General features: G+C 43.3%; 1 protein-coding gene across 2 annotated transcripts in view; it reads left to right on the top strand.

Moving 5' to 3' along the window:
* Window positions 1–822: 822 nt before the first annotated feature.
* dync1li1 (dynein, cytoplasmic 1, light intermediate chain 1) overlaps window positions 823–15,699 on the top strand; it is a 50,402-nt gene continuing 35,525 nt past the window's right edge. For both annotated transcript variants that reach the window (XM_078417704.1, XM_078417713.1), the window contains exons 1-3: window positions 823–1,021; window positions 1,151–1,224; window positions 11,047–11,163. In XM_078417704.1, the coding sequence (XP_078273830.1) occupies window positions 852–1,021; window positions 1,151–1,224; window positions 11,047–11,163 (361 nt within the window). In that variant the 5' untranslated portion in view covers window positions 823–851. The remainder of the gene's footprint in view (window positions 1,022–1,150; window positions 1,225–11,046; window positions 11,164–15,699) is intronic.

The following is a 15,699-nucleotide window of genomic DNA, read 5'->3' as shown; positions in this document are numbered from 1 at the left end:
TATTGAGGGAGTGCAGCGTAGGTTCACCAGGTTAATTCCCGAGATGGCGAGACTGACATATGATGATAGAATGGGCTGACTGGGCTTGTATTCACTGGAATTTAGAAGGATGAGAGGGGATCTTATAGAAACATATAAAATTCTTAACATTTTTAAAGGATTGGACAGGCTAGATGCAGGAAAAATGTTCCCAATGTTGGGAGAGTCCAGAACCAGGGGTCACAGTTTAAGAATAATGGGTAGGCCATTTAAGACTGAGATGAGGAAAAACTTTTTCACCCAGAGAGTTGTGAATCTGTGGAATTCTCTGCCACAGAAGGCAGTGGCCGCCAATTCACTGGACGTTTTCAAGAGAAATTTAGATTTAGCTCTTACGGCTAAAAGAATATGGGGAAAAAACAGGTATGGGGTACTGATTTAAGATGATCAGCCATGATCATATTGAATGGCTGTATTGGCTCGAAAGGCCGAATGGCCTACTCCTGCACCTAATTTTCTATGTTTCTAACCCCCAGACAAATGCTGATCAGCAAGGAAATAGTGAGGGACACAATTGTGTGTCAGTAGGCATTCAGTAAGCAGAAGCATAATGGAAAATTCAAGTCAGTTGGTAACAAAGGCACGGTCTAGTCTTTCAGCAGCATAAAAGTTGAGACCCAGTCGGCACAGATCAACGTGTGTCCTTTCTGTAATTATAACCCTCGGTCATTGTGGCAGGAATACAGAGGCTGTGTGCGGACTCTTCTAGCCTGGGGCATCCTCTTTATCCTGAGCTAAGGCGGGCCTGACCCCGCCCTGTCTGCCGGCTCCTCCCGCCGCCGTCTCTCCCCCCTTTCTCTCAGTGCGTGAAGATGGCGCCGATCGAGGCTAGCAAGTCCCGGAGACGAGCCGCTAACCTCCCGGCGTTGGCTCCGCCACAAAGCAAGTGTGCAGGCGCCGGGCACGGAGATCAGCAGCGGCGGCGGCGTGGGGCAGCCGGAGATGGCGAGGAGGATGAGGAAGAGGAAGAAAACAACTTGTGGTAAGGAGCCGATGGCGGGGTTGGCCTGACCCACCCGGCCCGCTCTGCGTACCCCCCCCTCCCACCCCCTCGGCGGCCCACGCTGTGTCCTGGCCCAACTGACCGTCCCTGGCCTGCCTTGTCTTTCAGGTCCTCCATCCTGAGCGAAGTGTCCACCCGCTCTCGCTCCAAGCTGCCGTCCGGGAAAGCCGTGCTGGTGACGGGTGAGTCTTCAACCCCGCTCCCCTCCGTTTCTCGCGGCCCTTTTGTCGGCGGTGACTTCCCCAGGGAGGGAGGGAGAGGCGACCCATCTCCAACGTTGGGCCCGTCCGCCTGTGCCGACTCCCGGACACCGCCTCCACTGCCACTGCTTCATGATCACCGGAGCACGCCGCTCCCGTTTCCCCCCGGGTCCCGGGCCACTACCCGCTCGGTGCTGCCTTTGCTCTGGGAACCGCCAACTAATGGGCGGCCGAAGCCGCTGTCCGCCCGGCACCGGTTTCACCGCCGGGCCCCTGAAAATAAGACTCCTTTTGGTCAGAGACGGAGCCACGACGGGGAATGAACCCGGCGGCTGCAGGCCCGGCGTTGCCCCGGTAACCAGCCTGATGGGCAAAGAGTCCGGGACACCCTTTGCTTATTTCGGCTTTTGTGGTGGTGTTTGGGTGTGGGTGGGTATGACTAAAGAGATAAATAAATCACATTTTCGTTTTTCTGTACGACTTGGGCTTTGTTCGATTTGAAGTCAATTAACGTTAATGTTGGGACTGGTATCCAGTCCTGCACATGGATCAGAATATTTGTTGAAATATGATACTGTATTCAAGATTCAAGATATCTTTATTTGTCATCCAAAAAACAAGTTTTTTGGACGAAATTTCGTCACCCACAGTCCAACAATAAGAGCAATAAAATAAGCAAATTACACAACCCCAACCAACACAAAACCCCCCAAAAAGAAACATCCATCACAGTGAGTCTCCTCCAGTCCCCTCCTCACTGTGATGGAAGGCTAGAATGTCTTTTCTCTTCCCCTGCCGTCTTCTCCTGCGGTCAGGCTGTTGTCGTTGCCATATCCACAACTAAATGGTCAACATCCCACGCCTGGTCTTTCAAGCTTCCGTGGGGAGGGTTGTGAATGAGCGGAAGGATCTAATAAAATAGGGAAACTGCATTCTTCAAGTTATTTTGAAAGAATCGTTTCAAAGAAAAGTTAAAATAGCAAGTATGGATAATAGTATATGGCATTTTCAACGTAGTCTTTGTTGCCTCTTCAAATTTGATCTAGTTCATCCCACTATTTTCAATCTTACTCTTCCCTTCGTTTTTAATTCCTTTTATATTGATTTCGATTTTGAATAATTAATACTCTACAGGGCAGATTATTCCAAAGTGTAAACATAGTTTGTACATAGAAGAAACGTGTTCCTTGTGATTATTTTGTTGCTGATCCCAAAACCTGTGGCCTTTTGATTTAATGTTCTTTCAACTATTGTACATTTCAGTTAATTCACTATCTAAACTCTTCATAATTTAAAAATATATGTTTCCAGCCTATCCAGAATATCAAAACTGCCATCCCCATAATTTGGGGAGGTTACGCTTTGTTATTTTATTGATGCAGGTGAAGTTGTCATAATGGGACCATGTTACAAAATGAGGCAATTGTTATGAATGTATCAGGTTTTTTGTTATATTGATTGAGCATACATCAAATACTTTAAAATCCAGGCAATAATGGATGTCTTTTTCACATAATTCTGCTATTAAAGTGTATTTTTTATTGGAATATGTATTCAGAAGTTAGGCTTCTATCTTCATTTTTACCAACAAAGTCATGTTGATCACAAACTTGGGTGATTTTAAAAGTGGATTATTTGATATATACTCATCAAAAAGTTCCTATAATTAATTGCCCACAAATACTTTCTATTCTAATGGGGGGATTCGTTTAAATGGTTTTAAAATTGGCAGAGGAGGGATGGGGGAAGAGGAGAATTGGACAACATACAGTGCTCTCCATAATGTTTACGACACAGACCCATTTATTTATTTGCCTCTTTACTCCACAATTTGAGATTTGTAATAGAAAAAATCACATGTGGTGAAAGTGCACATTGTCAGATTTTAACAAAGGCCATTTTTATACATTTTGGTTTCACCATGTAGAAATTGCAGCAGTGTTTTTACATAGTGTCCCCCCCCCCCCATCCCATTTCAGAGCACCATAATGTTTGGGACACAGCAATGTCATGTAAATGAAAGTAGTCATGTTTAGTCTTTTGCATGCAATGACTGCTTGAAGTCTGCAATTTAGGGACATCAACAGTTGCTGGGTGTCTTCTCTGGTGATGCTCCGCCAGGCCTGTATTGTAGCCATCTTTAGATTATGCTTGTTTTGGGGGCTAGTTCCCTTCAGTTTTCTCTTCAGCATATAAAAGGCATGGTCAATTGCGTTCAGATCGGGTGATTGACTTGTCCACTCAAGAATTGACCACTTTTTAACTTTCAAAAACTCCTTTGTTGCTTTAGCAGTATGTTTGGGAACATTGTCTTGCTGTAGAATGAACTGCTGGCCAAAGTCTTTTGAGGCATTTGTTTGAACTTGAGCAGGGAGGATTTGTCTATACACTTCAGAAATCATTATGCTTCTTCCATCAGCAGTTGTATCAATGAAGATAAGTGAGCCAGTACCTTCAGCAGCCATACATGCCCAGGCCATAACACCCCCACCACCATGTTTCACAGATGAAATGGTATGCTTTGGATCTTGGGCAGTTCCTTCTCTCCTCCATACTTTGCTCTTGCCATCATTCTGATATAAGTTAATCTTTGTGTCATCTGTCCACAAGAACTTTTTCCAGAGCTGTGGTTGCTCTTTTAAGTACTTCTTGGCAAACTGAATCTTGCAGTGTAGCCTCTGTATTTCTGTTCATGAAGTCTTCTGCGCACATTGGTCATTGACAAATCCACACCTGACCCCTGAAGAGTGTTTCTGATCTGTCAGACAGGTGTTTTGGGATTTTTCTTTATTATAGAGAGAATTCTTCTGTCATCAGCTGTGGACTGTTAGTCCCTTTGCGAAGAGTAAGCTCACCAGTGCTCTTTTCTTAATAATGTTCCAAACAGTTGATTTTGGTAAGCCGAAGGTTTGGCTGATGTCTCTAACAGTTTTATTCTTGTTTCTCACTCATAATGGTTTCTTTGACTTTCATTGGCACAACTTTGGTCCTCATGTTGATAAACAGCAATAAAAGTTTCCAACGGTTAATGAAAGACTGGGGGAAAGACTAGGTGCTGAGAGCTCTCTTATACCTGCATTGAGGAGGCAATTAAACACACCTGAGCAATTACAAACACCTGTGAAGCCATATGTCCCAAACATTATGGTGCCCTGAAATGGGAGGACTATGTATAAACACAGCTGTAATTTCTACATGGTGAAACCAAAATGTATAAAAATGCCCTTTAATAAAATCTGACTGTGCACTTTAACCACATGTGATTTTTTTTCTCTTACAAATCTCAAATTGTGGAGTACAGAGGCAAATAAATAAATGATGGGTCTTTGTTCCAAACATTATGGAGGGCACTGTAGCAACTGCAGAAAAAATGTTCCAGCGTGTTCTCAGAAGGGATTCAATTTTCCATGTCAGATATTGGAAAGATGTCTGAAAGTCAGAGTAATTGCTGAAGAAGTGAGAGAGTGGCAGACAGGTGAAGCTGAAGGACGCACATAGCTGGGTAATATTGAATTAAGTGCACCATAGTTATAACATGATACAGTGAAAACAGGCTATTTGGCTCAACTTGCCCACATTGGCCAACCTGTCCTAGCTACACTAGTCCCACCTGCCCATGTTTGGTCCATATCCGTCGAGACCTGTCCTATCCATGTACCTTTCTAACTGTTTCTTAAATGTTGGGATAGTCCCTGCCTCAACTACCTCATTTGGCAGCTTGTTCCATACACCCACCATCCTTTGTGTGGAAAAAGTGACCCCTCAGATTCCTATTAAATCTTTTCACCTTAAACCTATATTCTCTGGTCCTCAATTCACCTACTCTGGGCAAGAGACTCTGTGCGTCTACCCGATTTAGTCCTCTCATGATTTTATACACCTCTATAAGATCACCCCTTCATCCTCCTACACTCCAAAGAATAGAGTCCCAGCCAACGCAATCTCCCTCTAGCTCAGACCCTGTTGTCCTGGCAGCATCCTTGTAACCAAGCACGGGTTTGAAAGCTAAGTGTGAATTTTAAATAGTCATATTGCTTTAAGATGAGGGGGGCAGGTTTAAAAGAGATGTGCAGGCCATGTTTATTTTTTAGGAGAGTGTTCTGCCGGAGGTGGTGGTGGCATTTAAGAAGCATTTAGATAGGCACATGGATATGGAGGGATATGGATCGTGTGCAGGCAGAGGAGATTAGTTTAACTTGGCAGCATGTTCGGCGTCAGACGTTGTGTGGCAAAGGGCCTGTTTCTGTGCTGTTCTGTCTGTTTTCTATGTATAATTACACAGGAGCAACATTAACAACCATGGCCTGGCCTTTACTAAATCTGCAAAGGCCCTTGATGCTGCCAATGAAAGGGGATTGTGAAGAATAATTTGTAAATTTGGCTCCCCTCGGAAATTTGCATCCATTCCCTTTCATCTACTTGAACGTATGCATGCGTTGATGAACCACTATGTTCATCATATATCTTGTGCAAAATGGGGTCAAGCAAATGTACATTATTTCCTCAACCTCTTCTCAATATTGTACCTTGCCCACAAGTCTTTACTGGAGTTCAGCGGGAATCAACGGGAAGGGGAAAACTGTCCGGTGTTGAATTAAGATACTCCAACCTCTCGTTAAATTGCAGTATGCAAGTGACGGCTTTCAATGTGCACATTTGGTGGTTGAACATTGAGTCATCTCATTTATTTAATGGTACAACAGGATGTGTTTTGCATTATATGATCAAGAAACAATGGTATGCTACCATTGAAGTTGAGCTTTATGCTAGGTTTGAGTATCTGTCTAGTGAGCAGCAGTGATCTCTGATAAAGAAAAACAAATTGCTGGAGAAACTCAGCAGACCAGGCAGCATCTGTATAGGGAAATGGGCACAAGACCGTGTGTGCACTTTGGACGCTACCAACATCATACATCTCAAAGCACTAGAGGTGCTTTCTCTATAAAATCCTTTACATCCTGACATCCTCTGGCAGGATAAGCGAGCCATCATCTGTGTCACGTCTCAGGCCAGCATGCCCAACCTAGGGCTTTCATTATACGGCCAAATCTGAGGAGTAAGCCATCGTATTCCCAGTCAGACACCAAAACCCGGAAACGGACACAATAATCAATGTCATTGTAAGAAAGAAACCAATTCACAAATCTTCTCTACTTGTCCCTGATAAAAATATCACATTCTTAATAACTTAGGAATCCCTGCCATATGACTGACCAAAATAGGGAATGAGCAATCAGGAAAACACACAACCATGTCATTTCAGGAGCATGCAGAAGTCCATTGAAAGGAATGCACTACCTGCCTCACCTAGGGCAGAGTCTGGGAACCCCAAATGGTTTCATCAACCACCTTAGAAGCCACAGAACTGTAGTGAAAGCAGATCGTTCTTAGTCCTGAAGAACTGCCTTAGATTAAAAAAACTCAAATGGCTTTGTATTAACATTAAAGATGATGTATAAATGGAGACTGACTTAAAACAAGAGTAACGTGTCATGAAGTAACAGCAAATGTGAAGTAAATAAACAAATACCTATTCAAGAAAGTTACAAACTTGAACTGTTGATTGGATAAGGATTGAGCAAGACTGAAAAAAACTAGTTCATAAGTTATAGAAGCAGAATTGGGCCATTCGGCCCATCGAGTTTTCTCCACCATTTAATTAAGGCTGATGTATCTTTCCCTCTCAGCCCCATTCTCCTGCCTTCTCCCCGTAACCTTTGCATTCCTTGACAAATGGCCTTCTCCTGCACCTATTTTCTATTGTCTATCCTTACCAATCAAGAACCTGTCAATCTCCGCTTCAAAAATACCAAAAGATTTGACTTCACGTCTGTCTGTGGCAATAGATTCCACAGATTCACCATCCTCTGGCTAACAAAACTCCTCAAAATTCTAAAGGTATGTCCTTTTATTTTGAGGACGTTCTCTCTGGTCCTAGACTTCCACAAGTGAAAACAACCCCCCCCCCCACATCCACTCAATCCTGGCCTTTCACAGTTCGGTACGTTTCAATGAGGTCCCCCCCCTCATCCTTCTAAACTCCAGCAAGTACAATCCTTTAAATGCTCATCATATGTTAATCCAACCATCCTTAAGATCATTCTCGTGAACCTTCTCAAGACCCTCTCCAAGGCCAGCATATCCCTCCTCAGATATGTGGCACAAAACTGCTCACAAGGCTCCAAATACGGTCTGACCGGGGTCTTATAAAGCATCAGCATTACATCCCTGCTTTTATATTCTAGAGTTCTCAAAGTGAATGCCAACATTGCATTTGCCTTCCTTACCACTGATTCAACTTGCAAATTAACCTTTTGGGAATCCTGCACCAGCACCTCCAAGTCCCTTTGCACCTCCAATTTCTGAATCCTCTCCCCATTTGGAAAAATCCCTTTGTACCTACTACCAAAATGCAGGACTCCACCCTTTGCTACGACGTATTCCATCTGCCACTTATTTGACCACTCACAACCTATCCAAACCATCTCTCTTGTACAGGTCACCTCGCCCTAGAAGAAATCCCAATAGTGCAAAAATCTAAATCCCTGTCTCCTGCACCCTTAGCCACATATTCATCTGCCCTATCCTCCTATTGATACCCTCACTAGCACGTGGCACAGGTGATAATCCGGAGATTATCACCCTCAAGGTTCTGCATTTTAACCTTTTACCTAACGTCCTATATTCAATCCGCAGGACCTCATCCATTTTCCAAAAAACTTCTGACTGCTCATCCTTCTCCTTGAGAATGTTCTGCAGCCATTCCAAGACATCCGGGACCCTAGCACCACGGAGGCAACAGATCATCCTGGAGTCCCGATTGCTGCCTCAGAATCTGTGTCCCTCGACTAGCGAGTCCCCTATCACTATCATCGGCCTGACTTCATCCTATACCTCTGTCAGAGCCAGGCCCTGTGCCACAATCTTGGCTGCTACTGCCCTCCCCTGAACGGTCATCCCACTCCACAGTATCCAAGTGGTGTACCTGTTTTGCAGGAGAATGGCCAACTTTTCCAGCTCATTTTCCTGGTGCTCACCCATCTATTCTCTGTCTGCTCCTTGGGTGTGACCACCTCTCGATAGCTCCTATCTATAACTTCCTCACTCCCGGATGAGACTGAGTCATCCAATTGCAGCTCCAGTCCCCTAACATGGTCGTTAAGGAGCTGCACCTGGACGCAACTCCTGTAGATTATAGCCCTCGGGGACATTGGCCATCTTCCTGAGTTCCCACATCCCACAGGTCGAGCACTCCACATCACTAGCTTCCATTCCATCTTACCAGGACCAAGTTGCACTCTGAAACAAACAAAGTGACAGACCAAACTTTATCCTGCCCTCACCAAAGCCTCAATGCCCTAGTCTTACTCTGTCCACTCCCACAATGGCTGCTCTCACTGTGGCCACTTCACCTAGGTTTACTTTCCTTTTTATTACCCAACCTGTGAGACTTGACTTTTTACCTTGCACCCGTTCTCGTAGAGAAATCCCAACAGCTGACAAGTTCCATGCTATTAAATCTGAGAGAATTTAATGCACATTTTACTTCATGTGAAAACAATTTGTTCCCAGAGAACAAATACAAAAGGTTTCAAAAGTTCCATCTGTAAAGTTTGTGAATATTGCTTATTGATTTATAGCTGATTATAGAAGATGGATAATTTAGCCTTTCAGTTATCAGTCATAAAATAATGATTGTTTACATTTGGATTTCATCTTTATTCTTGAAAGCACACCTGATAGACCTCTAACAGGTTTTCTTCAACCACCAATAGAGTATATAACATTATGAGAGACATGGATAGAGTAGACAGTCGGAACCTTTTTCTCAGGATGGAGGTCAAAGACAAGAAGGCATAGTTTTAAAGTGAGCGCAGCAAACCTTTTTTGTCACATGTTAATTGGTTTAGTGGTATGGAGATTGCAGCTATCCACCGTTGTACAGTATGTATTGATCTCAATCTACAATAATTCCAACGCCACATCAACAAAAAGTGAAATATTGCAAATTTATTTCCAATATAGTATCTTGGATCATTTCATCGACAATTGGGTTTCATTTTATTAGCATTTGTATTAAAGAAAACAATTATTTATGTGGATCAAAACAAATTAATTAGCTCAAATAACTTTTAGTTTGTGGTTTATGTTGTCTGTATCATAGGCAACAAATTTCCATCATTACTATAGATGCACTGTGGTTAACTGGCACTGGGAGAAAAATAACTTGAACGTTTTGGGTCAAGGATAGCCTTTTATCAGAACTGGGAATATGAAAAAAAAAACAAGCGCATTAAGTTGCAGAAAAGGAGGGGTGGAGAGAACACAGGAAATATCTGTGATAGGGTTTAGAGCAAAATTGTCATGGTAATGTCTACTTTAAAATCTGACACATAGAGATAGGAAAAAAGGAACAAATGTAGTGGTTCGGCCGCACCGTATTATTGGAGCAATGTAGGAGGCCCACGACACAGAAGTCGGAATGGCAGTGGAGAATTAAAGTAACTTGCGACTGGAAGGTCAAGTGGTGCTTGTGGACTGACCAGAGATGTTTTGTAAAATGGTCATTTGGTTTCTTAGGTCATTGAAACAGTCAAAATCATTTTCCTCCTACAGAGTCCATTGGTTAGTTTAGATAAAAGCATTGAATTTCAGTAATAACTGATATTTTGACATTACAAGATTGCAATACTTAATAAGCGAATACTTTTTGAGGTCCCAGTGCATTGGAGTTAGTTAACTTCAGTGGGATGGCTTATTTCTTTGAGCACAAGTTAGGCACATTAAATAGAGAGAAAGCCAGCTCCTGATATTTCTATTTTGATATGTTTGATGATATTGATGAGCACCAGAGCATTGAAATATGCATTTGTTTGAATGCAGACGTATCCTATCAGAGAGTATGTTCACTTTGCAATTTTGTTACTGACAATAAACCAACATTGTCAAATGAACACTACTGCTCTTAGATACCAAAAAATAAGTGGTTTTCACAGGTGATTTCATTGGCGAACCCTCTTCAGAATATAAGGTGGCCATATATAGAGACTACTGCAGCTGAGTGGCTTGGCTTGGTCATATATGCCCAGACAGAGGACTTGCTTGTTTCTATTGATTATTGATCAATATTAGAGAAGTTACAGTGACACAATTGTATCCAGAAGAGACAGAAACTATAGAGCACAATTTTTATTATTTTTTAATTTCTAATGCACCCATAATCTAATGCTGTTATTTGCAAAATTATTTCCGGGAATTTTTTCCACAAGATAAATGTTTTTCAAATTATTCTAAATACTAAACCATAAAAATTAACATTTTGTTATGGGAATAAAGTAATTTGAATATTCAATTTAAAATACACTATTAATAAAATTAAAACTTGAAGTGAGCAAGTAACATTATCCGATCTAGACATTAGATTGCATCGGTTGCATTTATGATGTGATGTTTAGTTTAGAGATCCAGCCTGGAAACTGGCCCATTCGGGCCACTGAGTCCCCGCCGACCAGCGATCTCCGCATATTAACATTATCCTACACACACTAGTGACAACGTTTACATTTACTAGGCCAATTTAACTACATACCTGTACGTCTTTGGGATGTGGGAGGAAACCGAAGTTCTCTGGAAAAATCCACGCGATCACTGGGAGAACGTACAAACTCCATACAGGCAGCACTCATAGTTGGGACTGAACCCGGGTCTGCAGTGCTGCAAGCGCTGTAAGGCAGCAGCTGTGCCACCTGATGTGTTCTGATAATATGCTTTACTATTTTTCCCAAACTCTTGCTTTATTTCCAGGAGAAGATGGATCTGGTAAAACTACTTTAATAGCAAAACTGCAAGGAGTGGAGGATTACAAGAAAGGACGAGGAATAGAATTCTTGTACCTGGATGTTCATGATGAAGATATTGAAGGTGAGCACTCGCTATTCCATGATTGAAAATTTTGCTCCTCATTATTTGTGTTGATTTTTCTTTATGTAAAAAAATTTAAACATTTGTGATCTGGAAATTAATAATCCCTTTGCAGCCTTCATTATTCAACTAAATGGGGCAATCCATACTTCAAGCAAACACCTTCAGCAATAGAAGGTAGACACAAAATCCTGGAGTAACTCAGCAGGACAGGCAGCATCTCTGGAGAGAAGGAATGGGTGAAGTTTCGGGTCGAGACCCTTCTTCTGTCTGAAGAAGAATCTCGACCCAAATCTCTAGAGATGCTGCCTGTCCCGCTGAGTTACTCCAGCATTTTGTGTCTATCTTTGATTTAAACCAACATCTGCAGTTCCTTCATAAACATCTTCAACAATAGCCTCTAATTCAAGCTTGATATTAGTATTAGTTTATTATTGTCACGTGTACTGAGATAAAGTGAAAAACTGTTTTGCGTGCTATCCAGTCAAATCATACCATACATAGCATGGTACATACAATCAAGCCATACCATACAATCAAGCCATACACTAGTACAACAAATAGTCCAAAGAGAAAAATTAACTGTAGAATGTAATATTACAGGTACAGGAAAATGTACAGGGGCCAACAACAAGGTAAGTTGGGAGATTCAAAACTACACCCTTATAGAGTCATAGAGACAAACAAGCCCTTTGACCCAACTTGCCCACTCCAACCAAGTTGTCCCATCTACCAGACCTCCCAACCCTTCCGAATTTGGCGGAAAGTTTCCGCTTTCTTATTTCATTTCCGCCATTCCGATTTCACCTCACATTTTTCCGCAAAACGCACGCTTCGCCCTGCCGCTCGCCGCGGCTCGCTGCTGGCCCGTCCTCGCCGCTGGCCCCGACTCGCCTCACTGCTGGGCTCGCCTCACCTCGCCGCTGGCCTTGCCTCGCTGCTGGCCCGGCCTCACCTCGCTGCTGGCCTCCCCTCGCCGCTGGGCTCGCCACACCTTGCCGCTAGCCTCGACTCGCCTTGCCGCTGGCCTTGACTCACTGTTGGCCCGTCTCACCTCGCCGCTGGCCCCAATTCGCCTAGCCGCTGGCCCCGACTCGCCTTGCCACTGGGCTCGCCAGAGAGGGGATGGGGTGCGTGGGAGGGAGTGGGGAGGAGGGGAGGGTGGTGGGGGGGAGTGGGAATGGTGGGGGGGGAGTGGAGGTGGGGGGGAAAGGAAGGGCGGGCGGACTTGAGGGGAAAGGGGGGAGGGGAGTAGTGGGGTAGGCGGGAGTGGGGGGAGGGCGGGAGTCGGGGGGAAAGTCGGGAGTGGGGGTAGAGTGGGAGTGGGGGGGTGGGTTGTGGGGGTGGGGGGTCATGGACTGTTGTGATGTGCTGTTGAAGACCTCTGGAGCAAGTATGTCTTCAATGAAATTAGGTATGTGCAGTTTTAAATGAAACTTTCTTCATAACTTAATCATACATTTTGTGTAAGGAAAAAACAAAATAGAGAAAACAAAACAAAACAATTTTTTCTTTGTGTTGTAAAAAGTATTTCTGTTCAATAACCTTTCTATAAATAGCAGAATATACACATGATAGGCCTGACATTGTACATGTAGTCCAAGAACTACAGACTGTTGAAAATAACAGTTGTTTTTCACACAGGAATGTAGCGCAACGCGTATGCGCATTTGGCGTGCATACTTTTTTTTTGCTGGGAAGTTGCATTAAGCGCCATATTATGAATTTTGATGTAAAATTCTGAATTTTGGAGATCAAAATTCTGAATTTGTAAAATCAAATGTTGGGAGGTCTGCATCGACACTAATCCCACCTTGTGTTTCGCCCTTCTGAAGAGTCCATATCCTTCTAAACGGATAACACAAAGCAGGGTGGCAGTGTGAACTGTGAGGAGGATGCCATAAGGATGCAGAGTGACTTGGACAGATTGTGTGAGTGGGCAGAAGCATGACAGATGCAGTTTAATGTGGATAAATGCGAGGTTATCCACTTTGGTGGTAAGAACAGGAAGGCAAATTATTATCTGAATGGTGTCAAGTTAGGAAATGGGGAAGTACAAAGAGATCTGGGTGTCCTTGTTCATCAGTCACTTAAAGTTAGCACGCAGGTACAGCAGGCAGTGAAGAAAGCTAATGGCATGTTGGCCTTTATGACAAGAGGAGTTGAGTATAGGAGCAAAGAGGTCCTTCTGCAGTTGTACAGGGCCCTCGTGAGACCGTACCTGGAGAACTGTGCAGTTTTGGTCTCCAAATTTGAGGAAGGACATTCTTGCTATTGAGGGAGTGCAGCGTAGGTTCACTAGGTTAATTCCCGGAATGGCGGGATTGTCATATGTTGAAAGACTGGGGCGACTAGGCTTGTATACACTGGAATTTAGAAGGATGAGAGGGGATCGTATTGAAACATATAAGATTATTAAGGGATTGGACACACTAGAGGCAGGAACATGTTCCCAATGTTGGGGGAGTCCAGAACCAGGAGCCACAGTTTAAGAATAAGGGGTAGGCCATTTAGAACGGAGATGAGGAAAAACTCAGAAGACAGTGGAGGCCAATTCTCTGGATGCTTTCAAGAGAGAGCTAGATAGAGCTCTTAATGATAGCGGAGTCGGGGGGGTATGGGGAGAAGGTAGGAACGGGGTACTGATTGTGAATGATTAGCCATGATCACATTGAATGGCCGAATGGCCTACTCCTGCACCTATTGTCTAAACCTTTCCTATCCATGTACCTGTCCAAGATTGTTTTAAATGTTGTGATAGTACCTGCCTCAACTACCTCATCTTGCAGCTTGTTCCATATACCCACCACCCTTTGTGTGAAAATGATGCCCTTGGGTTCCTATCAAATCTTTCCCCTCTCACCTCAAACCTATGCCTTCTGGTTTTTGATTCCCCGAAACTGGCTAAAATACTCTGTGCATTTACCCTATTGATTCCCCTCATGATCTCATATACCTCTATAAGGTCACCCCTTATCCTCCTGTGCTCCAAGGAATAAAGTCCTGGCCTGCTCAATCTCTCCCTATAGCTCAGACCCCGAGTCTTTGCAACATCCTCGTAAATCTTCTCTGTGCAATTTCCAGCTTAACATCTTTCCTACAACAGGATGACCAAAACTGAGCACAATACTCCAAATGTGGCCTCACCCATATCTTGTACATCTGTAACATAACCTCTCTACCCAATACTCCAATTGATGAAGGCCATTGTGCCAAAAGACATCATCTTTTGAAATTAGTAAGAGTCATTGGAGACATTACTGTTCTATGTTTTAAAACATCCTAAATTTTCTCTGACTTCTAAGAACTATAGGCTTTCGTACGCTTCCTTGGTCATGGTGCCAAAGTAGTTGGACCAGGACCAATTGGTGATATTTACATCTAGAAATATGAAGCTCTCAACCATCTCCCCTACAGTACCATTGATGCTGATTGGGGCATATACACTATCCTGTTTCCTGAAGTCAATAACTTGCATCTTTGTTTTTCTGTCATTGAAGGAGAGGTTGTTGTCTTTACACTATGTTACTAAGCTCTCTATCTCTTTTCTGTATACCTTCTCATCATTGTTCAAGATACGCTCTAACTGTGTAATGAAGTTGGAGCAGTTTTCGGCCGTACAGTCATAAGTGAATAGGGAGCGTATAAGGGGCTGAGAACGCATCCATGTGAGGCACTGGTGTTGAGAATTATCGTGGAACATTGTTTGTCACATATCCTTACTGATTGTGATGGATGGGCAGGAAGACAAGGATCCAGTTGTAGAAAGGTTGCGGAGTCCTAGATCTAGGAGTTTGGAGATGAGTCTTGTTGACATTATGGTGTTGAAGATGGAGCTATAATCAATAAATATCAATGCGAACGTGTCCTTGTTATCCAGACATTCCAGGGATCAATGTAGGGCCAGGGAGATGTCTGCCATGAACCTGGTGTGGTGGTAGGCTAATTACAGTGGATCAAGGCTATCTGGGAGGATAGAGTTGATGTGTGCCTTGAAGATCCTTTTGAAGCACTTCATGATGGTGCATATCAACACCACCAGATGGTAATTATTAAGGCATTCTATGTTGCTTTTCTTTGGCGTCAGTAATGAATGATAGTGGTACTCTTAAAAGCATGTGGGCAACTTCGAATGGAGTAGGCAAGGATTAAAGATGTCCATGAATACATCTGTCAACAGGTCTGTGCAGGTTCTGAGGACACGGCTGGGAACGCCATTCTGACCAGTTGTTTTTCACTGGTTCACTCTCGAAGGTTGACCTGACATGCGTGACATTGACCAATATCCGGTGCATCCTCTGTTTTCTCTGGTTCTTTTAGCTTGCTACGTCTTGGTAATATTCCATTTTTTTAGATTTTTGTTTTTAGATTTCGAGATACCTCAGTCTGCTGAGATTGTTTTGCCTCAGTCCCTCTACCTGTTCCAACACTCTTGTCCACCAAAAACACCATATCACACAGCTACTAAGAAGTGGATGCAAGATTCCAGTTGTAGATATTTATTTTTGTCGCTTTGTCATCTGCATGGTGTCCTGT

Source organism: Rhinoraja longicauda, chromosome 2, assembly GCF_053455715.1.
Source record: "Rhinoraja longicauda isolate Sanriku21f chromosome 2, sRhiLon1.1, whole genome shotgun sequence".
NCBI classification, from domain to species: domain Eukaryota; kingdom Metazoa; phylum Chordata; class Chondrichthyes; order Rajiformes; family Arhynchobatidae; genus Rhinoraja; species Rhinoraja longicauda.
Note: the sequence above shows the minus strand (reverse complement) of the source record. Positions and strands in the feature narration are given on the sequence as shown.